This window comes from Micromys minutus, assembly GCF_963924665.1.
Source record: "Micromys minutus genome assembly, chromosome: 24".
NCBI lineage: Eukaryota > Metazoa > Chordata > Mammalia > Rodentia > Muridae > Micromys > Micromys minutus.
The window spans coordinates 28801769-28825714 of record NC_137959.1 but is presented as its reverse complement, the minus strand read 5'-3'; the positions used below and the strand labels follow the sequence as shown (position 1 = coordinate 28825714).

Genomic DNA, 23946 nt, shown 5'->3' with positions numbered 1-23946 from the left:
GGAGCAAGAAAGCATTTAGGAGAAAATGGGATGAGAGGTTTTTGGTATAGAGATTCTGGATGTGGTATAATAAAAGGATGTCACTTGTCTTGCACAAAAGTCAGAGTGTTGTTCTGCATATGTGTGAAGCCCTGCACTAAAGCGAAGCAGTTTATATTTGAAAGTGAAAAAAAATCCACATTTTAAAAGGTTGGTATGTCATGCCTTATTTAATGTACTTTTTCTTGTGCTGGGCATTGTGCTCAGAGCCTCATGCATGCAAGGTAAGTGCACCACCAGTAACTGTATCCCGAGCCCCCTCCATTTCTTTTGTATCTTTTTTTAAAAATTGTGAATAAAAGAACAAAGCAGGTATATGTTAGTTTGTAATCCCAAGTGGAAGGCTGAAGCAAAAGAATTACAAACTCAAGGCCTGTAGGAGCCACAGAGTGAGTTCAGAGCCAGCCTGGACTTTGGCAAGACTCTGTATCAAAAGTAAAAGTAGGAAAGGTCTGTAATGTAGTAGTTCAGAGACAGAGTTTCTGTCTCGTATGCATATGTATGTCCTGGGCTCAATCCCCAGTACCATTGAGAAAGAAAGAAAGAAAAAAAAGCTATGGAAATTATGAACTTTGAGATGTTGAGGGAAAAAAGTCAGACTTCCCCATACTATTTTTTTTAAAGGATTTTTTTTCTTTTCATTTTTATAACACCCTTGGCTGATTTGGAACTCACTTTGTAGACCAGTCTGGCCACGAACTCACAGAGATCTGCCTGCCTCTGCTTCCCAAGCTCGGATTAAAGTGGGTGCCACCGCCGCTCGGGCCTTATGTTTGGGGTTTTGTCCTTTGGTTGTTTAGATTTTTAGGAATACTGGACATTGTGCACTCCAGGTAAGTGCTTTACCTCTGGTCTATACCATCCCATCGCTTCATTGGCTCTTGTTGGTAAACTGCATTGCAAAGCAGAGGATAGTCCATGTGCTTAGTCGTTTGCAGCCGTATGGTGGCACTTGGCCAGAAAATGGCTATCTCTGAGGGGAGCCCATTTGGGTGTGGCTCTAGGAGCCTATGTGTTGGTACAACTGACCTGCTAGGTATCCTGTGGTTGTTAAGAGTGAAGGGCTTAAATGTACTTCCTGTTTCTTTTCAGACTTTGGCATTTATATTCCTGTATGGAGTGTTCAGGAGACCCAGTTTGTTTATGGGGCAGTGGAGTAAATAATTTATTATCTCCTTATATGATGTTACTTTTAAAATAACTTGTTGTATTTAAACATTTAGAGGTGGTGGTGTGTGTATGAGTTATGTTCCTGTATGAGCACATACATGTGGAAGTCAGGAACAGCTTTTTGGAGATGGCTCTCTCCTACCTTTATGTGGGCTCGATGAATTGAACTCAGGTGTGTATAGCAAGCTCTGGTTTACCCACTGAGGCATCTTGCTGGGCTTGATCTTGGTCCCACTGTCTTAGTTGGGGGTCACTACTTCTGTGATAAAACACTATGACCAGAAACAACTTGGGGAGGAAAGGGTTTATTTGGCTTAAGCTTTTACATCACTGTTCATAATGGAAGGCAGTCAGGACAGGAACTCAGACCGGACAGGAACCTGGAGGAGGGGCTGATGCAGAGGCCATGGAGGGATGCTGACTACTGGCTTGCTCAGCCTGCTTTTTATAGAACCCAGTTCCACCACAATGGACTGGTTATAGCCTGATCTTATGCAGGGTTTTCCCAGTTGAGGCTCCCATCTCCCAAGCCTGTGTCAAGTTCCCATAAGACAAGTTGGTACACATGGCTGTTTATTTTAAAATTAGTTTATTGTTCTCTCGATGCTTAATATCCCCAATATATTGATTGATATCCCAAGAATGTTTAAATAAGTACCAGATTATAAAGAAATGTTATCTGCAATTTTCAGGGACTTCGGATCTGCTTGATCCTGAGAACACAATTTTTGTCCTGAAGGAATGTATGGTCTCAGTAGTGGATAAGACATCATTTAAACAGGAACAGAACATTCTAAGTACTTAAATGAATGAGTATTTTCAGTTAGGCACATCCTGTATATAACCTGTATTTTACGTCTGGCCCCTTCATTACACAACAACAAAAGAGAGGAGTGGTATGGCAAAAATGAATGAATGAATGAATGAATGAGACACCATTCATTTCCATCCCACAGTTAACAGCTAGAGGAGGATACATCCGAGCATAGTTATGGTCCAGCTCATGAGTAGGTTTCCCGTGTTTTTTTACTTCATTTGTGTGTGCGGATGCATGTCTCAGGGCATATGCTTGCCACATTCCAAGTGTGCAGGTCAGAGGACAATGCGTGGGAATTTGCTTTTTGTGTAAACTGAGGGTTTCAGCACCGGATGTATAAACCGAGGAGGGACGACTCCAAGGTGTGGTTGAGGGGAAGAAATGAGGGAGAGTACAGCCAGAGGCATCTGGGAGAGTCCGGATCAGGGAGGGAAAGTAGCAGCTTGAACATGGCCCCCTGACTGGACTTGACCAAGAGAGGAGAGGTAGGCGAGTGTAAGAGAGGAGAAAATAAGGGAGTTCAGGCCAGGGAGACCAAGAGAGAGGAGGGCAAGAGAGGAAGAGAGAGAGGAAGCCTGGCTGGATTGGGGGGGTTATGAGGGAAGGAGAAGCTGGGGAGGGGAATCCCAGGAGCTGATGCTTAGGGGTGGGGATGGAGGAAAGGATGGAGAAGCCTGGAGCCAGGATGCCCTTTGGTGTGCCCATGGGCACCACAGCTAGACTTTAGAACCTGACACTTCTCTCCTACCATGTTGGTTCTGGAAATTCAGCTCAGATCTGTAAACCTCGGGGTGAGTGTCTTTACTCACTGAGCCGCTCTGCCAGCCCTAGTGAGCAGATTTCTGCACACAGGGGCATTACAAGTGGGCATGGTGGCTCGTGCCTGTAATTTCATCAACTGGGAGGCTGAGGCAGGAGTTCAAGGCCAGCCTCATCTACATGGTGAGCTCCAGGCCAGCCAAGGCTATATACTGAGATTTTGTCTCAAAAGCAAAAGCAAACAAGAAGGAGAAAGCCTTAAGTCAATCAGTTTGTCCATTGAAAAGCTTCTTAAGTCAAAACTCACCTTGTTCTTGACACTACAAGTAAAGCCAAATTATAACATACTGTCTAGGGTTGCTGAGACAAGTGCTTTGTTGGAGGGTTTGCCCTCTGTGCCTTCAGGACAAATCATTGTTACCATATGGCTTGCCATAGTCCAGTTCTCAGGTTTGACACCAGACTCTGTACAACCAGGGACAAGCAAGAAATGGAAACTGAGCTCCAGGGACCTGGCCTGTCTGAATCACTCCTGTGTGCCCAGTCCTGGCACAGTGCCTGACTCCTTGTGATTAAAAATGGTAGGAAATGAATGAGGAAAGAACTGTGGCGACTGTTGGTGGGGGTGGGGTGGGGCATAGGAGGAGCTTCAGGCTTGAGGGAAGGAGGAATTCCGGTTGGAGAAGGCTGGTTGTCAGCCAGCGGGAATTTCCAGCAGACCCTCAGAAGAATGGAGCCAGAGGTGGAGCTGAAGCTGCTTGTCAGGGCGGGAGATGGAAAGTTAGGAATGTTTTCATCCAAGTCATGATAAAATGAGGGATTAAATTAAATTGCTTGGCGAGAGAGGCTGAGGGTGTTCCTGGGTTGGGGTTAGTCTGGTACTTACTATTGAAGACTATCAGAGAAAACTTATTTTCTCTCTCTTGTGCTTTGCTTTGTTTTTGAGAAAGTGCTTCCTGTTACCCAGGCTGCCCTCATATTTGCTATGTAAACAGCATTTGATGAACTTTTGCTCTAGTTGGCTTCACATCCTGACAACTGAAATTATAGGTGTGAGCCATGTTGTAGGATGTGCGTGTCTGTGGTGTGTGTCTGTGGTGTGTGTGGGTAGTGTGTTTGTGTGTGTGTGTGTGTGTGTGTGTGTGTGTGTGTGTGTGTGGTTTGGATGGGTAGTATGCGTATGTGGTATTTAGGTAATGTGTGTGAGTGGTGTGAGCGTGTGATGTGGATGGGTAGTGTGTATATGTGTGTGTGGTGTGGGTAATGTGTGCCTATGGTGTGGTATGTGTGTGTGTCTGTGTGTGTTTGCTTTAAGACAGGATTTTACTTTTGCCCAGGCTGGTCTGATAGATGGTTGGTATGTAGTCCCACCTGGCCTCATGCGCCTGGCACTTCTCCTGCCTTTGTCTCCTGAGTGCTGGGATTACAGTCATGTACCACCGTGCCCAGTTTATTATGGAGATATTTTAAAGAGCCAGTTAGAAGGCTCACTGGGTAAAGGCCTGAGTCTGGGTTTCAGTTCTGGTGTCTACATAGTATCTACATCCTAATGCCTGCCAGTTGTCCTCTGCCCTCTACAAGTGTGCACACTAAATAAATAAATGTAACAAGAAAGAAACAAAACCCAGTGATGATCTGATAGAGCAGGCAGAGGAATGCTTTGCTGAAGCTCTGTAATCTAATAGCAAACCAAGTGTATCTGTGAAGTTAGCACTTACTTCTCCTTTAAGACCCAGTCAGTTGACCCTTTTGTGCATAGGGTAGTTGTGCTTCATAGCCTAGTCATCAGGCTAGTCCTGGGTCCTGTGTGCAGGTGAATGGAGTGAGAGAAGGTGCTTCTGCTCAGATCCCATGTTGGCTGCCCTGTCAACTAGAGCAGCTAAGGGATAACATCTCTTTGTCCTGCTTTTGGGTTTGTTCCCAGTGGGAAGACGGAAATATGTGACCATGCAGAGTCCGTGAAAGCACTGTTCAGATAAACACTATTTGTAGGAGCAGATTGGTAAGACTTAGTACGTTTCCTCCTCTCCCTTCCTTTTTGTTCTTTTCTACTCCCTTCGCTTTTCTGGTGTGTGTGTGTCTGTCTGTCTGTCTGTCTGTCTGTCTGTGTACATTGTTGTGGTGGTGAGAGGACAACTTATATTGAGTATCTTGAGTGTCCTTTCCACCATGTGTGTTCCAGAGACTGAACTCAGATTGTCTTTCTTGGCAGCAAATGATACCAAGCCCTGAGCCATCTCTCCAGCCTGTTTTTGTTGTTTGTTTTGTTTTTGAGGCAGGTCTCCATATTGCCCTGGCTAGTCTCAAACTCAAAAATATCCGCCTGTCTTTGACTCTCAAATGCTGGGATTAAAGGTGTGCACCCATGCACTCCACTTCAGGGTCCCAAAGGCTGGTATTCTAGTTGTACATTGCCATGCCTAGCTTCATCTCTTGGTTCAGTCAGAACATAATTGCTGCTGAAAAGCATTCTCCTATCTTTCTGAAGGCATTCATGTTAGCATTTCAGACTAAGTACCAGCTGTCTGTCAGGGACCTGTGACTTCACTATAGCCAACCTACAGTTTAAGCTTTTTTGGCCTGTCTGACATACTAGCTCAATTCTGAACATGAAGGAGTTTATAAGAAAGGCTAGGGGGACAGTCATAGGTACATTTCTCATTAAATTTTGCCATATGACTGTTGCTGAAAGTCAGATGGTACCCAACAGATTCCAAGTTTTTTTTTAAAAAAAAAAAAAAGCCAGCCTTTATATGTTTTGTGGTTTTTATTCTCCTGTTTGTTTGTGTTGGTACTGAGGATGGAATTCAGGGTCATCACATGTAACAGTGAGCATCTTATCTCTCTCTCCCTTTTAAAATCTCTTATTGTCCTCAAGAATTTTGCTGTATTGAAGATTTTGTTTTTGGACTGTATGTTAAATCATGACATTCCTTAGGGTAAGAATTTCACAGTATTATTTATGGAAATTATACTTTAGGTAGTTTACACTTTAAAAAATTACAGGCCACTTTCTTTTTATTAAGTACATTTTTTAAGTTGTATGTGCTTCATTTTTGTGTGGAGGTCACAAGACTATCAGAGTCATTTCTTTCCTTTGGCCATGTGGGCCCAGGGATTGAACTCAGGTTGTCAAGCTTGACAAGCACCGAGCCATCTCACCAGCCCAGCTTACACACTTAAGATGTAAAAATAATCATTTCTCTAAAACCAGAAAGACACAGCAGAAATTAGGAGCATCCTCACAGGTTGGGGCTGACTTAATTCATTCTCACACCCATTTGTTCCTGTGTTCATTCTGCAGCCTGGACTCCTTCAGAAGCTGTGCTGTGTGGAGCTGCAGCCGTGTGTGAGAGAAGCCCTGTTGGCATGTGGGCACCAAGATTGCCAAAGCCCAGGTTGCTGTGGGAACACTGAACGGAATCACTTAGCCAAGGACACGGGCTCTTAGAGGAGGGAGTACTTAAGTTCTGAGGAGTTAGCCAGGAGGACTTAGAACCTTCTAGCCTCTCAAAGAGGAACTGAAGGAGCCTACTCAAATAGTGGCCAGCCCGGGAGCATGTGGGAAGGTAGAAGTTGTAAGTTCCCACTGAGTAACTGTGTTGTCAAGAAATGTGGGACTTACCTAGAGGATGGGGTTATGATAATCTTCAGGACTAGGAAAAACACTGGGTATCTGTGGAAATCAAAATAATGGGTGAATTCAAGTGACATCAGGATCACTGTTGATGGGGTGTGGTGACAGACAGGGAGGCTTCATTGTTGCCATGTTTCTGTTAAACTGGTTAGGTTTAAGTCACTAGCATTTGTTTAAGTCACTGTTACTTTCTTCATTTTACATGGGACTCTGTACTTGACTGGACACGGCCACCATTCTATCTACTGTGGTCCTCCAAACTTAGATATGCAGTATTTTTTTGGTAAGAGAGGGAAAGGTGACAGTAAGGAGGACTAAGGTAGCTTAGCTGGTGGTGTGGTTCCTGTGGTGGAAAGCAGGAGTGACAGCTGAGGAAGTGGTTCTGGGCTAAGGACACTCAAGAGCTCCTGTTACAGTGTGAGCCACAGGGCTGGCAGCTCCTCTTCCCAAGCCTCAGTTTGCTGCCATCTGAGGCTTGTTTACTTTCCTGAGCCAGTAACTACTCAAGCCTCAAGCTAATGACATAAGCTTGTGTGTGTGTGTGCACATGGATGCACGTGTGTGTGTGTATAGGCCAGAGATTGATAACAGGTGTCCTCCTCCTTATTCACTTTCTTTCTTTTTTTTTTTTTTTGAGACAAGGTCTCTCACTGAATCTAGATTTCACAAATTTGGCTAGACTAGCCGGTCAGTAGGCCACAAGAGTCTTCCTGTCTCTGGTTCCTCAGCACTGGTATTAGCAAAGGGCCTTACTGGGTACCCCCTCCCTGCAGCTTTTTGCATGGGTGTTGGGAATCTAAGCACAGGTCCCTTCATTATTATATGTCAGTTACTGTGCAGACTGAGCCATCTCCCTTGTTTTGCTTGAGACAAAGATGTATCGTGGCACTGAGTATTTAGCATATAGGCATGAATTTCCAAGCCTAACTGGAAATCTCTTTGCTCATCTTTTTCCCAGAGGTGTGTGTCCCTTGGAACTCTTTCTCTCCCTCCCCCTCTTCCCTCCACCTTCCCTCTCCCTCTCTTTCTCCTTTTTTAAGGCAGGGTGTCATGGAATCCAGGCTGGTCTGGGACTCATTATGTTGGCAGGGGTGACTTTGAACTTCTGAATCTTGTGTCTCCACCTCCTAAAGATTTATTTATTTATCATATATAAGTACACTGTTGCTGTCTTCAGACAGACCACAAGAGGGCAACAGATCCCATTACAGGTGGTTGTGAGCCACCATGTGGTTGCTGGGATTTGAACTCAGGACCTATGGAAGAGCAGTCAGTGCTCTTAACCACTGAGCCATTTCTCCAGCCCCCAGGTGTCTCCACCTCCCAAATTCTAGGATTAAGCCACCACACCTACCTGCAGTGTTAGTAGGAATCAAACCATCGTTTCACAAATGCTACTCTGGTGCTCTACCAACTGAGTATCAACCTTATAGCGGATTTTGTAGCTGGAGATTTATTACATTTATTACACTTGGATACATCCCAAGACCCTACTAAATTATGTATAGCTTTTCTTCTGTTGCTCTTAAATTTTAGATAGGGTCTCAGTGTGTAGCCTAGGTTGGCCTAGTACTCAAAATCCTCAGCTTCTCAGGTACCACGACACAGGGATGAGTTACCATGCCCATCTCTATATACGTTGTTTATAGATTTTTTTTTTTTTAACTTGGGTTGTTTGTTGTTGATTTATGTGTTTTGAAACAGGGTCTCTGTAACCCTGGCTAACCTCTTGAACTCACAAAGATCCTCTTGCCTTTATTTCCTGAGTACTGGATTAAAGGTGTGCACTGTCACATCTAACCACACTTATTCATTTTATGTGTACAGACATTTTGCACACATGTATATATGTCCACCATGTGCATGCCTGGTGCCCTAGGAGGTCGAACGAGGACACTGTCTGATGGAAACTGAACCCAGGCCCTCTGCAGGGGCTCTTAACAGTGAGACATTTCTCTAGCCCATCTGAATACAGTTTTAATTAACTCAATGTATCTTGGTTTCTTGATTATGTAGAAACAAGGTCTGAAATCTTTCTCTTTTTTTTCAGAAATTTTTTTAAAGATTTATTTTATTTTATTTTTATGAGTATACTGTAGCTGTCTTCAGACACACCAGAAGAGGGCATCAGATCCCATTACAGATGGTTGTGAGCCACCATGTGGTTGCTGGGAATTGAACTCAGGACCTCTGGAAGAGCAGTCAGTGCACTTAGCCACTAAGCCATCTCTCCAGCCCTTCAGAAAATATTAATTTATTATGTACTAGGCATCAGTGATAAGACATTGGAAAATTATTACTTGTTCCCAGGGAGCATAAATTGTAGCCGATTGGCGGTTAAAACAGCAGCAGCAACACTATAATCATAAACCTGTTCTTGTAGGTCTGTGTTTAAAATCTTGGGAAATCGTTAATAGAATACTTACCTATCATATATGAGGCTTTAGGGCCAATTTCCCTAGTACTAAAGATATAGTAGGGAAAAAAATAAAAAGACCATATTTGAGAGAGCCTTGAAAGGAATTGTGGATTTCTGTCCAGTAGAGTGTATCTCAAGTGTAATGGCTGTGAGACAGCAAAGCCGGCGTGTGGATATACACAGCAGTGAACCGTTATGTCTGTCTTGGTGGATAAGGTCAGAAGATAAAGTAGGCAGCAGTCGGGCTTTGTAGGTCAGTGGAAGCGTTTTGTTCTTAGTTCGCATGAGAAAGCCTTTGGCCAAGTAACTTGATCTGTATGACACTTGAATCAGGTCACTCTTGGTGCTGTGTGAGTAGATTGGGGGTACAGTGTGGGGAGACAGATTGGAAGCTGGGAGCCAGTTCGGCTGTTGCAGTAATGGAGAAGTGGTCACTTGAGCTTAGGTGGTGGTGACAGAAAGTGAAAAGTACTTGGATACAGGATGAAGTCGGAAGGCAGAGAGTTGGCAGAAGATGTGTTGATGGATCAGATATCAAGTGTGAGAAGGGAGCAAGGATAACTCCAAGGTTTTGGCTCGAGCCATTGGGGCATTTGTGTTACCGGTTTAAGTGATGAAGTCGCTATGGAGAGAATAGAAACATCAGTGTTTTGTTCTGGACGTTTGAAGTTTCAGATGCATACTAAAAATACAAATGGAGATGTCAGATAGGTAGTTGATTATACTGGTCTGGACCTCAAGCGAAAGGATCTAGTGGATGACTTTACGAGTCACTAGGGAATAGATGGTATTTAAAGTCATGAGACTTGGGAGAATCACCACACAAATATAAATGGAAAAGAGAAATGGGCTGGGGCCTGAGCTGTGGTAGTTACATTTGTTATCAGAGGAAACTAACAAGGGTTTGAGGAGCACCCAGAGAAATGGGAGTAAAATCAGGAGACATTTGTGTTCTAGCAGCCAAGAAAAGAAAACTTTCCAAGGAGGGTGGAAAGTCCATTAGATGTTGCTGACAGATTAAGTGGGAGGATGGGCACGAGAACCGACTCCTGCACTTAGTATTTTAACTGTGTGTGAACACGTATCAGGTAGGCTTAGGTAGTATTATGTATAATTGTAGCCCAAGGTTCAGAACATTTCACTTTTTTTGATTTATCTATTTCAGACTGATGTCACATTGAGGATACAGTTGTGTGGAGGCTTGGGCTGCTCTGGAGAGGGAAGCTTTTTGGGGGGAGGAACATGGGTTCTACCAGTGAGCTACATGCTCCCCAGAGTGGCCCCTCACTCCTAAACTAGAAGCCAGACCAGTGGTGTATGTAGGACAGGGGTCATTTCAGTGCCTTCTACCTTATTTTTTGAGACAGAATCTCTCACTGACATGGAACTCATCTAGTATAGGTTAGGCTGCCCAATCACGTGTGTGTGTGTGTGTGTGTGAGTGCCATGCATACATGTTTGTGTATGTGAGTACCATGGCTCATGTGGAGGTCAGAGGCCAACCTGGAGTGTTGGCTCTTGTTTACTATTACAGATGCCACAAACTTCTGAGGATTCTCCTGTCTCTGTCTCCTATCCCCCTATAGGTGTTCTAGGACTGTAGTTCTCCTGCCATACCTACCACCGTGACTCACTTGTTCAATCCTATGTGGTGCCAGTTTTTATCCTCCCGTACCCCGTACCTGTACAGCCCACACCTGTGATCCCAGCACCCAGAAGGCTGAGGCAGGAGGACTGTTGTGAGTTTGAGTCTAGTCTGAACTACATAACCAAAGAAAATCAAGGAGTAATTCACATATGGTTAAACACACAGATCTCAATTTTTTAGTTTGATGAGTTTTGACAATTATGTGTGTATATTATATATATATATATATATATATATATCACCATGTAGCTATGGAATCTCAAGGCATAGAGATGGCTAAGGAGCCCCGTAGGTTGTTTCCTCTCCTGGCTAATTCATTCCAACCCCCACTGGAACTGGGCTGACACAGTAAGGTTCGTCTGTCTGTTCTTCAGATAGCTGGAACTCTACAAATGAGATTAGTGTGTATACCTGGCCTCCAGTCGGCATGTTTTTGAGGTCTATGCATATTGCTGTTTGTATTATAGTGACTTAGTTTAGTTAATTACTGTATTTCATTCTATCACAGCCCCACCATTTGTTTCTCCTATAGCAAAACATTTGGGTTTGTTTCCAGTTTACATGGTTTGTGAGCATTTGTATACATTTCTTAATGACTGTCATTTTTTATTTCTTAGGTAAATATCTATGAACAGAAATGCTATATGTGGACCAAGATATGTATAAATTTATTCTTTAAAATTGTCCAATTAAGCTGAATGTGGTGGCACACATCTTTAATCCCAGCACTAAGGAAGCAAAGGCAGGCAGATTTCTGTGAGTTGGAGGGTAGCCTGATCTACCGAGTGAGTCTTAGGACAGCTGGGGCTAGGTAGAGAGACCTTGTCTCCAACAAACAAACAAACATCTCTCAATTTCTGAACTGGTTGTATTGTTTTATACCTCCAGCATAAACATATGAGATTTCCACATGTTCATCCTGTGCACACTTTGGGACTGTCTTGCTTTGCACAGGATTGAACCCAGCCTCATGCAGATAAGCAAGTGTTTAAATCATCACTGTTCTAGGGCTAGAGAGACAGTCCAGCTGTTAAGATCACTGGCTGTTCTTGCAGAGGACCTGAGTTCAGTTCATAGTATCCACACGGCACCTCAGAATCATCTAAATAAATCTATAAAAACCAAGGGAGGAAAAAAAGACTACAGATGTAATTTACTAGGACAATTCTTGCCTGGCATAGCATGTATAAGGCCACAAACTGGATCCCCAGCACTACGAAAATAAAATAAATGTAGGTTAGTAGTATACTTAGTTATTGCAGGTGAAGATCTGAGTTCAGTCTCTAGACTGACAAACACAGGAGCAATTCAAGCTAACAGAAAGTATGATGTGCAGCAAGAACAGAGCTTGATGTAGCTACGGGGGTTGTTCTAATATCAGGCTATTGATAAACCAGGTGGACAGACCAGAATAGGCTGGGTGGTGAAACAGACCCAACAAAGGTTATAGGCGTTCAGACCATAGAGAAGTATATTAGGTAACTTCTTACTACAACAAACAGCCTCAAAATTCAAGAACTTAAGACAGTCTCAAGGGCTGAGAGTGGACAGTGGCAAAGAGGCCATTGTCCCCACAGTTTAGGCAAGTTTCCTAAGGGCAGACAGTTTTTCTGAGGGTCATTGAAAAACCCATTTGGATTGTCATTGGAGGGAGCGATGGAATGTACTTGTTCTTCATACAGGGTGCCGTCTGCTGGGTAGTAATCTTAAAAGGTTTCCTGCAGGTGAGCCCAGCCCTTTGATAAGGCACTACACTTTCATAATCTACAGAGTTCGCGCTTGAGAACTGTGCAGTTGAGTTACAAACAAAAAAATCTAAAAGGCAAAACAAGCAAAACCCCTCAGAATGTTTGTGATTTTTGTGTTGATCTGCTTTCGTAACTATCCTTGGCAGCCAAAGATGGGCATACCTGGGGCTTCTGGAACTGGGACTAGTTATCAGTAATGACCAGGCAGTCCAGCAATTGGGACTAGTTATCAGTAATGACCAGGCAGTTCAGCAACTGGGACTAGTTATCAATAATGACCAGGCAGTTCAGCAACTGGGACTAGTTATCAATAATGACCAGGCAGTTCAGCAACTGGGACTAGTTATCAATAATGACCAGGCAGTTCAGCATACCATGTCCCTTCCCAGGGCCAGAGATACGACTCAAGTTCCATTTCTTTGCACGGTTACAGGATCCAGCTTTTTCTCTTTGGCTTTAGAACCTGTTGACTGAGAAATGTCTCCATCCCAGTGTCCTTTCGTCCTGCTAATATCTAACTGGCTATCAAACAGTAAGCTAACCCAGAGTCCATACTGGAAGTGATTGAGTACCCGTAACCTAGCACAGTCATGGATGCTCTGTGGGATGGAGGATTCCTCAGGACGTAAGCCCATCTGATGAAGAAGAATGCTCAAACTCATGCCTGTAATTCCAGCACACAAGAGGCTGAGGCAGTTGAATTGCCATGAGTTAGAATCTTGTCTCAAAGGAGGGTGGGGGGGGGGAGGAAGGAAAATACTTTGACTAAAATAGCCTGAGAGGCAGAAGTGAACTGTCACTTAAGAGGGGCTGGAGTCCTGAGTTCAATTCCCAGCAACCACATGGTAGCTCACAACCATGTATACTGGGCTCTGATGCCCTTTTCTGAAGACAGAGTGTACTCAGTTACATAAAATAAATAAATCTTTTTTTTTTAAAGATTTATTTATTTATTATATATGAGTACACTGTAGCTGTCTTCAGACACACCAGAAGAGGGTATCAGGTCTCATTACAGATGGTTGTGAGCCATCATGTGGTTGCTGGGATTTGAACTCAGGACCTTTGGAAGAGCAGTCAGTGCTCTTAACCACTGAGCCATCTCTCCAGCCCAAATAAATCTTTAAAAAAAAAAAAAAAAAGAGGGGCCTTGGCATGAGGTGATAGAGGACTTGTGTTTCTCACCAGTTCTGGGCCGTTACAGTATCTCCTCCAGGAAGCCTTCCCATTTGCCTGTCACCTCCAGCCTCCGTGTTTTCCCTGTGCTACATGGAAGGAATATACTTAGCATATTGGGAGGGTTTCTGATATCCCGAGGCTGTATTTAATATATAGCTGCTCTGGCTTTGTACACATGATCCTCCTGGAACACCTGAAGCCTCTACTTGAGCACCATGACTAGGAGCATATGCCAATATGCCGAGTCATACCTTAAAACAGATTTGCTTATGTGCCTGTCTGTCGTGATGTGTGTTCCTTGAAGCTACGGATAATGTCTGCACATCAGGAAGTTGTTACATGTTCAGGTATTCTTCCAGGAATAAGAACAAGAGCTCTTGGGGCTAGAGAGATGGCTCAGTGGTTAAGAACGCTGACTGCTCTTCCAGAGGTCCTGGGTTCAAATCCCAGCAACCACATGGTGGCTCATAACCATCTGTAATGGGATCCGATGCCCTGTTCTGTGTCTGGAGACAGCTACAGTGTACTTTAAATATAATAAATAAATCTTAAAAACAAACAAACAAAAATCCCCACAAGAGCTCTTAATTGCTGAGGCACTCCAGACCCTTATTTCTATTTCTTTTAAAAACAATCAAACAAAAAAAAAATGACAAAAAAAATTTTCAGGAGTTGGCCTGTTGTAGTGGTACACACCTTTAATCCCAGCACTGGAGGCATAGTCAGGTGAATCTCTGATTCAAGGCCAGCCGAGTCTACAAAGTGAGTTCCAGGACAGCCAGGACTATACAGAGAAACACTATCTCAAAAAACAAAAACAAGGGCTGGAGAGATGGCTCAGTGGTTAAGAGCACTGACTGCTCTTGTAGAGGTCCTGAGTTCAATTCCCAGCAACCACATGGCTCACAACCATCTGTAATAGGATGCTCTCTTCTGAAGGGTCTGAAGACAACTACAGTGTACTCACATATAAATTAAATAAATCTTAAAAGAAAAACCCAAAAACAAGACAATAACAAAGAAGATTTAACTCACATTTCAAATTAATGCAATTTAGTGAATCATCCAGTGGTTATTGATATTTGAGTTGCAGTAACTGAACCACCTTGGTACTTTTGGATTTGCTGAGATTGAAGGTATGAGCCACCACCCCTAACCTAACATTTTGAGAGATTGTTTTCATGCTCATGAGAGGTGTTGGTCTGCAGCTCCATGTTGATTTGGTTGCTCTTTCTGTATTAACTCCTCTTGGTGTTTGTTCCAGCCACAGTATTCCTGCCACCATTCATCCTAATCTCTCTGTCTTGTACTGGCATTGTGCAGAGGCCACAGTCAGTTAAATATCTTCCCTAATTGTTTTCTACCTTTAAAAAATTATTTAGCCGCAGTGTTGGTGCTTGCATTTAATTCTAGCACTTGGGAGGCAGAGGCAGTTAGGTCTGTGTGAGTTTAAGGCTAGCCTGGTCTACAGAGCAAGTTCCAGGACAGTCAAGGCCACACAGAAAAACCCTGTCTTGAAATTTCCCGAATTATTATGTGTGTATAGGTGTTTGCCTGAATGTATGCCTGTGCACCATGTGTGTACAATGCATGCTGAGGACATTGGATACCCTGGGCCTGTAGCTACAGATGGTTGTGAGCTGCCATGCAGGTGCCAGGAATTGAACCTGGGTTCACTGGAAGAGCAACCAATGTTATTAACTGTTGAACCATCTCTTCAGTCCCTCTACTTTATTTCATGCATATATATTTTTAAAGCTTTTTTTCTTTTCTTTCTTTTTTTTTTGAGTCAAGAAATAAAGGCATGGGCTACTACTTACTGCCTTATAAAAATATATATTAAATTATTTAGTATATTAATTTTATAATATAATAAATATTAAACATATATGTGTGTATTTTATTTATAAATATGTAGTTTAAATATTTAGTTGTTTCTGTATGTGCACATGTACAAAATAGTTTTTATAATAACTTGACACATGCTAAAATCATCTGAGAGGAGGGAACCTCAATTAAGAAATTGCCTCTATAAGACTGGGCTGTGGGCAAGCCTGTAGGGCATTTCCTTAGTGATTGATTGGGGATGATCAAGCTCATATTGGGTGGTTGCATCCCTGAGCTGGTGGTTTTGGGTTCTATAAGAAAGCAGGCTGGGGCTGGAGAGATGGCTCAGTGGTTAAGAGCACGAACTGCTCTTCCAGAGGTCCTGAGTTCAAATCCCAGCAACCACATGCTGGCTCTGGTTGCTCACAACCATCTCAAATGAGATCTGATGCCCTCTTCTGGTGTGTCTGAAGACAGCTACGGTGTACTTCTATATATAATAAATAAATAAATCTTTAAAAAAGAAGAAGAAGAAGAAGCAGGCTGAGCAAGCCATGAGGAACAATCCAGTGAGTAGCACCCATCCGTGGCCTTTGCCTGCCTCCAGGTTCCTGCCCTGTTTGAGTTCCTGGCCTCACTGCTTGTTTTTTTTTTTTTTTTTTTTTCTTTTCTTTTTAAAGATCTTGCAGGCAGGGCAGATTGTAGGTTGAAAGTTTTGTGCCTGGGTTGGTGCCTTTATCCCTCCATTGGAAGTATTGCCTGGTTACAGAAATTGGTTGGTTTAGGCTCCATATCTCTCATTTGTAAGAGTCTTAGCTAGGATCACCCTCATATTCCTGCGAGCTTCTATTGCCCAAGGTTTCTAGCTTGTCCCAGGATGCCCCCTCTCATTTCTGTTGTTTCTCCAAATACTCTTTCCTGCCGTCCTCCCCCAGTCTGATCCGTCCTGTTCCTATCTCCACTCACTCCCTACCAAGCCCCTTCCTCCCATCCACCCACAGTGTCTGTTCTATTTCTCCCTCTCCGAGATTCATGCATTCCTCTTTGAACCTTCCTTGTTACTTAGCTTCTTTGGGTCTCTTGATTTTAGCATGGTTATTCTTTACTGCTAATATGCATTTATGAGTACATAACATGTTTGACTTTCTGGGTCTAGGTTACCTCACACGAGATGATCTTTTCTAGTTCCATCCATTTGCCTTCAAATTTCATGATGTCAGTGTTTTCAAAAGCTGAGTAATACTCCACTATGTAAATGTCCCACATTTTCTGTATCCATCTTCAGTTGAGGAACATCGAGGTTGTTTCTAGTTTCTGGCTATTATGAATAAAGCTGCTGTAGTGGCTATTCCTGGTTGTCAACTTGGTTATATGTGCTGCTGACCATTGTTGGGGAGTTGGACTACAGACTGTAAGTCACCAACAAATTCTCTTACTATCTAGAGACTACCATAAGTTCTGTGACTCTAGAGAACCCTAATACAGCTGCTGTGAACGTAGTTGAGCAAGTGTCCTTGTGGTATGGTGGCGCATCCTTTGGGTATATGCCCAGAAGTGCTATAGCTGGGTCTTGAGGTAGCTCTATTCCCAGTTTTCTGAGAAGCCACCAGATTGATTTCCAAAGTGGCTGTACAAATGTGAACTCCCCCCAGCAATGGAGGAGTGTCCCTTGTATTCCACATCCTTGTCAGCATGAGCTGTCTCTTGAGCTTTTGATCTTGGCCGTTCTGACTGGTGTAGGTGGAATCGCAGAGTCATTTGATTTGCACCCCCCCCCCCATGGCTAAGGTTGCCAAACACTTCTTGAAGTGCTTCTTAGCCATTAGTTTCCTCCATAGAGAATGGAGAGTTTCCACTTTATCTTCTATCAGGTTTAGTGCATCTGGTTTTAGGCTGAGGTCTTTGATCTGCTTGGACTTGAGTTTTGTGCAGGGTGACAGATGTAGATGTATTCACATTCTTCTATGTCCAGACAGCCAGTTAGACCAGCACCATTTGTTGAAGATGCTTTCTTTTATCCATTGTGTAATTTTGGTTTCCTTGTCAAAAATCAAATGTCCTAGGTGGGTGGGTTTATTTCTGGGTATATGATTGAATTCCATTGATTAACTTGTCTCTCTCTTTTTATTTTTAAATGCTAATACCATACAGTTTTTGTTACTGTTGTTCTGTAGTACAGCTTGAAATCAGGGATTGTCCTTTCTCCAGAGGTTCTTTTATTGTACAGGATTGTTTTAACTATCCTGGTTTTTTGTTTGTTTGTTTGTTTTTCTGTATGAAGTTGAGTGTTCTTTCAGGGTTTGTACAGAATTGTATTAGGATTTTGATGGGAATTATGTTGAGTCTGTAGATTGCTTTTGGTAAGATGGCCATTTCCACAATAAACTGTTAGATGGGACTGTGAGTGAAATTAACCCTTTCCTTCCCAAGTTGCTTTGATTATGGCATTTCATCACAACAATAGTAATCCTAACTATGGCAACATATGTGCACATATGTGTAGGTATGCATATGCCATGACTCACGTGTGGAGGTTGAGATCAGTGTGTGAGAATTGGTTGTCTTCTTCTAATGCATGAGTTCTAGAGGGTCAAACTCAAGTCTTCAGGCTTAGTGATAAGAGCCTTTATCCGCCGAACCATTTTAACCACCCCTCCACCTTTTGTTTTGTGTCTTTTCTACATGTATGTGTGTGGGTATGTGTGCTTGTGGTGAACAGTGGAAGTCTTCCTCCATCACTGCAGCTTATGCTTGAGTGAGGTGTCAGTCAGACACAGAGCTCACTGATATGTGTAGTCTAGCTGGCCAGCTGACTCTGGAGATCTGAATCCCTGCTTATGGAGCAAGTGCTTTAACCACTGTGCCGTCTCTCCAACCCTCCACCTTGTTTATTTTTTGATGGAAGAGCATTGTCACTGAACCTGGGACTTTCCGATTCGGCTAGACTGGCTGTCCAGGAAGCTCCAGGGATCGTTCTTTCTTGGAAAAAGAAAGAACTTATGAAAAGCCCTGGCTTTTGTGGGATACTAGGGATCCAACTACTGGTCCTTAGGCTTTTGTGCCAAGCAAGCACTTTACTGACGGAGCCAGCTCCCCAGCTTTTCCTTGTCTTCTGGTTTTATAACTTTATATCCACCGTCTCCTAGTCTGTCTTCTTTGTGCCGCCTTTAAAAAGGAAATCAGTGGAGTATAGCTGCTTACAGGAAATGACCTGTAGACTCAGGAGTTAAGAAGAAACATTGAATGAAGGGATTATAGTTTAATGTCAGCCAGTTGTCCCTATAATGGATGGTAGAGCTCCAAGAGACTGTCAAGGACCTGGTTTTGCTCCCATCCCAGCATCCACACAGACATGCATGCTGGCAAAACACAAAGCACCAATGTACATAAAACAAAAATAAAATTTAAAAACAGCAACAAACACTGTGGCTACACTTGACAGCACACACCTATGACCACTCTAGGAAAGCTGAGACACACACATTGTTGTGAGTTTGACTTCAGCCTGAGTTACATAGTGGGTTCTAGACTATAGTATGGAACATTTTCTCAAAAGGAGAGAGAGAAAAAAAAAAAAAAAAAAACAGAGGCGGGCAAGGAGAAAAGGGTGGGGAGAAAGACAATGACTGACTTACTGAAGGCCATCCAGCTGGTGACAGAGTCAGGATTTGAACCCATCTGTGTAGCCTTCCCTGTCACCTTGAGCTTGTACTCTGCAGTCCTGACCAGATGTGATGATTGGAATTCACTTGTGCTTGGTGAGGGTGGGGGTAGTTAGATCTTCAGGGGCATGTGAAAGTCATATGCAAAAAATTTAGGACTAAGAGTAAGACATTTCGAGGTGATAAAGAACGGCCACAGGAAGTAAACCAGGAAAACTAGCTGTTCCTGCTTGAGCAGGAAGCACTGCTCATCCAGCCTGCCTGCCTTCATGCCATTTGGCTTCCTCCAAGGCCTCTGCATGAGTATTAAGCTACCCTTGAGTCAGTGGAAGTAAAGCAGGTTATTACAGGCTGGAGCGATGGCTCAGCAATTAAGAGCACTGACTGCTCTTCCAGAGGTCCTGGGTTCAATTCCCAGAAACCACATTGTGGCTCACAACCATTTGTCACGGGGATCTGATGCCCTCTTCTGGGGTGTCTGAAGACAGAAACAGTGTATTCACATACATAAAATAAATAATTCTTTTAAAAACAAACAAACAAAAAAACCCCAGGTTATTACAAATCTAACCCATGTTGTTTTACACTACTGGTGTTTAAATATATATATATATATATATCTCCATTCCTTGGGTAGTGGTGGTGTTTGCCTTTTAATCCCAGCACTTGGAAGGCAGAGGCTGGTGGATCTCTGAGTTCAAAGCCAGCCTGGTCTATAAATCAAGTTTCAGGACAGCCAGGGCTATAGAGAAAAAAATCTGTTTTGAAAAAATTATATATATATATATATATATATATATATATATATATATGTACATGTGTGTGTGTGTGTGTGTGTGTGTGTGTGCGCACAATAAATAAGGAGCACAGACCAAAACAGGGCTGAGGATGTGCTTCATTTGGTAGGAACCTCTGTCTGGCATTCATGACGCCTCATGTTCAGTAGGTTGGGGCCACATTAGGATACATAAGACCCTGTCTATAAGTAAGTAAATAAATAAATGTCCTAATGACACACACAAACAAAACAGAAAGTGCTGAAGGATCTGGAATTGCCAGCTGCCTATGCCAAGCTCACCTCAGTGGTTCACAGAGGCAGGCATACTGTCCAGATGCTGCAGGCTGCCCTGTGAACTAGGATTTCCCTTCTTTTCAGTGAGTGTGTGGTGAATGTCTTTCACATAGGCAGTTGAGGTCTCTACCTCATGCTTTTATTAGCTGCCCTGCTTTTCAGCCTTTTTGTTTGCTTTGGTTTTTTTGAGACAAGAGTCTCTACATAGCCCCGGCTATCCTGGAATTCATTACGTACACCAGGCTGGACATTAACTCACGGAGATTTATTTACTTCTGCCTCCTGAATGCTATTATAGGTGTGTGTCACCATGCTTGGCTTCTTTTTTCTATTTTTTAAAAATATTTTTTCAGTCTTCTTTTGAGATAGACTTTTTCTGTAGGCCACGCTGGCCTTATACACACAATACTCCTTCCTCAGACTTCCCAGTGCTCCAGGGTGAATATCTGTTTACAGAAAAGGAAAAGAGAACAATTTCTTTTTGTGTTTTTGGTTTGGGATCTCAAACCCTAAAAAACTCAGGTACACACACACAGACACATACACACTAAATGATTTTTAGAAGAAGGAAGTTGAAAGGTCAACCTTTATTTTGTGGTTGAAGCCGTGAGGCTAAGTCACTTGGCCGGGGTTAGATAGAAACTGGAGCAGAGTAAGGATTTACCTACTTCTCATTGGTTTGCTTTCTCTGTGTCCATTAGGTCACTATGGTATTCAGTGTTCCAGAAACAAGGTTCTCCAGCTTTTTATTTTGGAAAAATACTTTATTTGTGCTTTGAGGACAGAGAACTTATTGCTTCCAAATTGCTTTAGAATTTAGGCTCCTCTGAGTGTAATCTCTGCCACTAATCAGTGTGTTTCTGTTTTAGGAGCCATGTTTGATCAGGACTACGAGAAGGTCAGCTCCATTCTGGGGACCCTTGTAAGGAGATGAGTTGTTGAGCAGATGCCAGGATGAAGTTGCTGCCAGGAGTGGGTGTGTTCGGGACTGGCAGCTCGGCCCGGGTCCTAGTCCCACTGCTGAGGGCAGAGGGCTTCACTGTGGAGGCCCTGTGGGGAAAGACTGAGGAAGAGGCAAAACAGTTGGCTGAGGAGATGAACATCACCTTCTACACCAGCCGGACGGATGATGTTCTGCTGCACCAAGACGTGGACCTGGTTTGCATCAGTATCCCACCTCCGCTCACCCGGCAGATATCCGTGAAGGCTCTAGGTATGCACCATCTGCAGTGGGCAGACTGTTTTCTCCTCTGGGCAGTCCTCCACAGCTCATTGCCCTCTCCCCGTCCTGGCCATTCCTTCTTTGTCTGCATCTGCAGGTGGTGGTACTCTGGGATATCGCTAGGGCAGAGGTGGGGGAAGGGCACACTGAAGATTCTAGAAGCTCTAAAGAGGAGTAAAGGGCACAACCCTCTCTACTCCATGTTCACTACTAACCCTCGGAGCAGAAACCCACTCCATCAAGGAGCTAGAGATGGTTGCACTTCAGTGTCAAGCCTGCCTCTGGGAAGTCAGCTTTCCTGGACCCTCAGATACCAGCTGTGATGGATGTGTTTGTTCTGTGGTGCTGTAGCACACAGCACCACAGGAAGGAGAGGAGGTTGTATAGAAGGCTCCTGTTTCCCATGCTTTGTCAGCCCTTGGCTGTAATGAGCACCACCCTTCCTGGCAAACTGCAATCTCATATTGCCAGACAGCAGGAAGGCTCTCTGTCAGACCTGGCTTTCCTGACATGAACCACAGGACAGCCTGTTCACATGGCTACTCTCTTGGGAAACTGTGGGCCTGGGGACCTTGTGTCCCTGACTGGGTGTGGCCTGGTGAGCTGCTCTTCAGGTTCCTCGTGAGTTCCTCTTGCCTGTGATCTCTTCCTCATATCTAAGAGTTTTACTATGTAGCTCAGGCTATCCCCTAACTCTCAATCCTGCCTCGCCCTTCTGAGTGCCATATATATGTGCCACTGTTCCTGGCTTCCCTCCCCTCCCCTTCCTTCCCCCCCTTCTCTTTAAAGATTTCTTTATTTATTTTTATGTGAGTACACTATAGCTGTCTTCAGACATACCAGAAGAGGGCATCATATCTCATTATAGATGGTTGTGAGCCACCATGTGGTTGCTGGGATTTGAACTCAGAACCTCTGGAAGAGCAGCCAGTGCTCTTAATCACTGAGCCATCTCTCCAGCTCCCTCTTCTTTCCTTCTGTTATTGAATCTGTCTCTCTTGATGTTTTTCTTTGTGTTACTGTTGTTTTTAATGAAGGTTCTAAGCTTTGTAACTGCAGTCTTTTTAGAATTGGAAGAAGGCAAGACCATCACTCAGTTGGTAGCTGTTGAAATAGTCTAATTTTAGCTCAGCTCCTTTAGACCTGAAACATGTGAGAAATTTTCACAATTACCTGAAGCTTCCATCTACCTAAGCATGTTTCTTGGGTTGTGATAGAATGTGGTAAGCCCATAAAAGGCACAGAGTATGAAGACAGTAATGTGAGGCACTTGGTACTGACACGGACTTGCAGGTATAAGGACATATGTGTCACAGCGATGTTTTCACCATACTTCTTTCTTCCCATGTCAGTTAGCACAACCATATCTTCTAGTCTCACAGACATAAAGTCAGTGAGGCTTGCTGGTGCCCTGGTCATTGTCTAGTCCAGCACCCACTGTGTGTTCTCACAGAACTTGTCTGCTGTCCTACACACCACGCCACACCCCACCCTGCACTGCAAGGATCCCTGCACAGCACCACCAAAGAAGCAGTGCCACCTGGGACAGAAGTGTCATTTTTCAAGCACCTCAGATTTCCTGCCTCTCTGGGTGGGTGCCACACTGTCTAAGGCAAGCTTCCTGAGTGGTTCTGATGCACACTGTGTGTGAGGTCACAGACACACAGTAATGTTGTTGTTAATTAAAGAAACCAATGGGCTGGGGATGTAGTTCAGTTGGTAGAATGTTTGCCTGCATGCATGAAAACCAGGATTCAGTCTCAAGAACCACATACAACTTATGTGTGGTGGTATATGTTGTAGGAATTGTTTAAATTGCAGCCCAGGGTTTCTACCCTGCCTTTGGTTTATTGAGTTCCTGGATTACACACACACACATACACACACACACACACACACACACACACACACACACACGGCCTTTATATTTACAATAAGCCTTCATTGGCATAAGAGCCTCCATGCTGTTAGAATCTACTTTCCTATTGATTCCCCCAAATTATTACTTACTATGTTCCATCTGGGCTGCTCTTAACTCCAATAGGCTGGCCCTCAGGGACATGTATTTATGGCTCAGATAATCCACGGTGGCTTCTCCTTTTTTCTCCTGTCATTGTTCTCCTTCTCTTCCTTCTCTTCCTCTTCTTCTCCCTCTTTCTCTTCCTCTTTTTCTTCTTCCTCTTCTTCCTCCTCCTCCCTCCCCACCAAGCCCAGAAAGCCTAAACCCTACCTATATTTCTTCTTCAAAGCTATTGACTGTTGGCATCTTTATTCACCAATCTGAAATAACTTGGGGTAGGGACACAGGGACTAAGTACAGACTCCAGGTCTTGGGGACCACACTTAGCATCAAAATAGACAGTAAAAGACAAAACCTTGATAGTAAATACCCAGAGTCCTAGCATTTAGGCAGTAGGGCAGGAATCATTTTTGGTTCCGTAATGAGTTTAAAGACAGCCTGGGATATATGAAAGATTGTGCTTAAAAAGGAAAAGAAAGCCAGTGAGGTGGGTTGGTGGGTAAAGGTACTTGCTGCCAAGGCTGAGGAGCTGAGTTTGGCCCCTGAGCCCACATGGTAGAGGGAATGGACTGACTCCTCAAAGTATTTAAATCTGAGACCCATTAGGACATAAAAGTATAACTCAGGGGTAGAGCTACTACTGTATGTGAGGTTTTGGGCTCAGTCCCCATTGCCCCAAACAAAAGACGGAAACAGAGCTGAGGCCCAGGAATTTAAGATACGATAA

General features: G+C 43.6%; 1 protein-coding gene across 1 annotated transcript in view; it reads left to right on the top strand.

Annotated features, from left to right (window-relative positions):
• Window positions 1–23946, top strand: part of GFOD2 (Gfo/Idh/MocA-like oxidoreductase domain containing 2) — a 36582-nt gene that overhangs the window by 3839 nt on the left and 8797 nt on the right. Inside the window, exon 2 of the mRNA XM_080936954.1 lies at window positions 20847–21190. Within this exon, the coding sequence (XP_080793080.1) occupies window positions 20932–21190 (259 nt within the window). The 5' untranslated portion in view covers window positions 20847–20931. The remainder of the gene's footprint in view (window positions 1–20846; window positions 21191–23946) is intronic.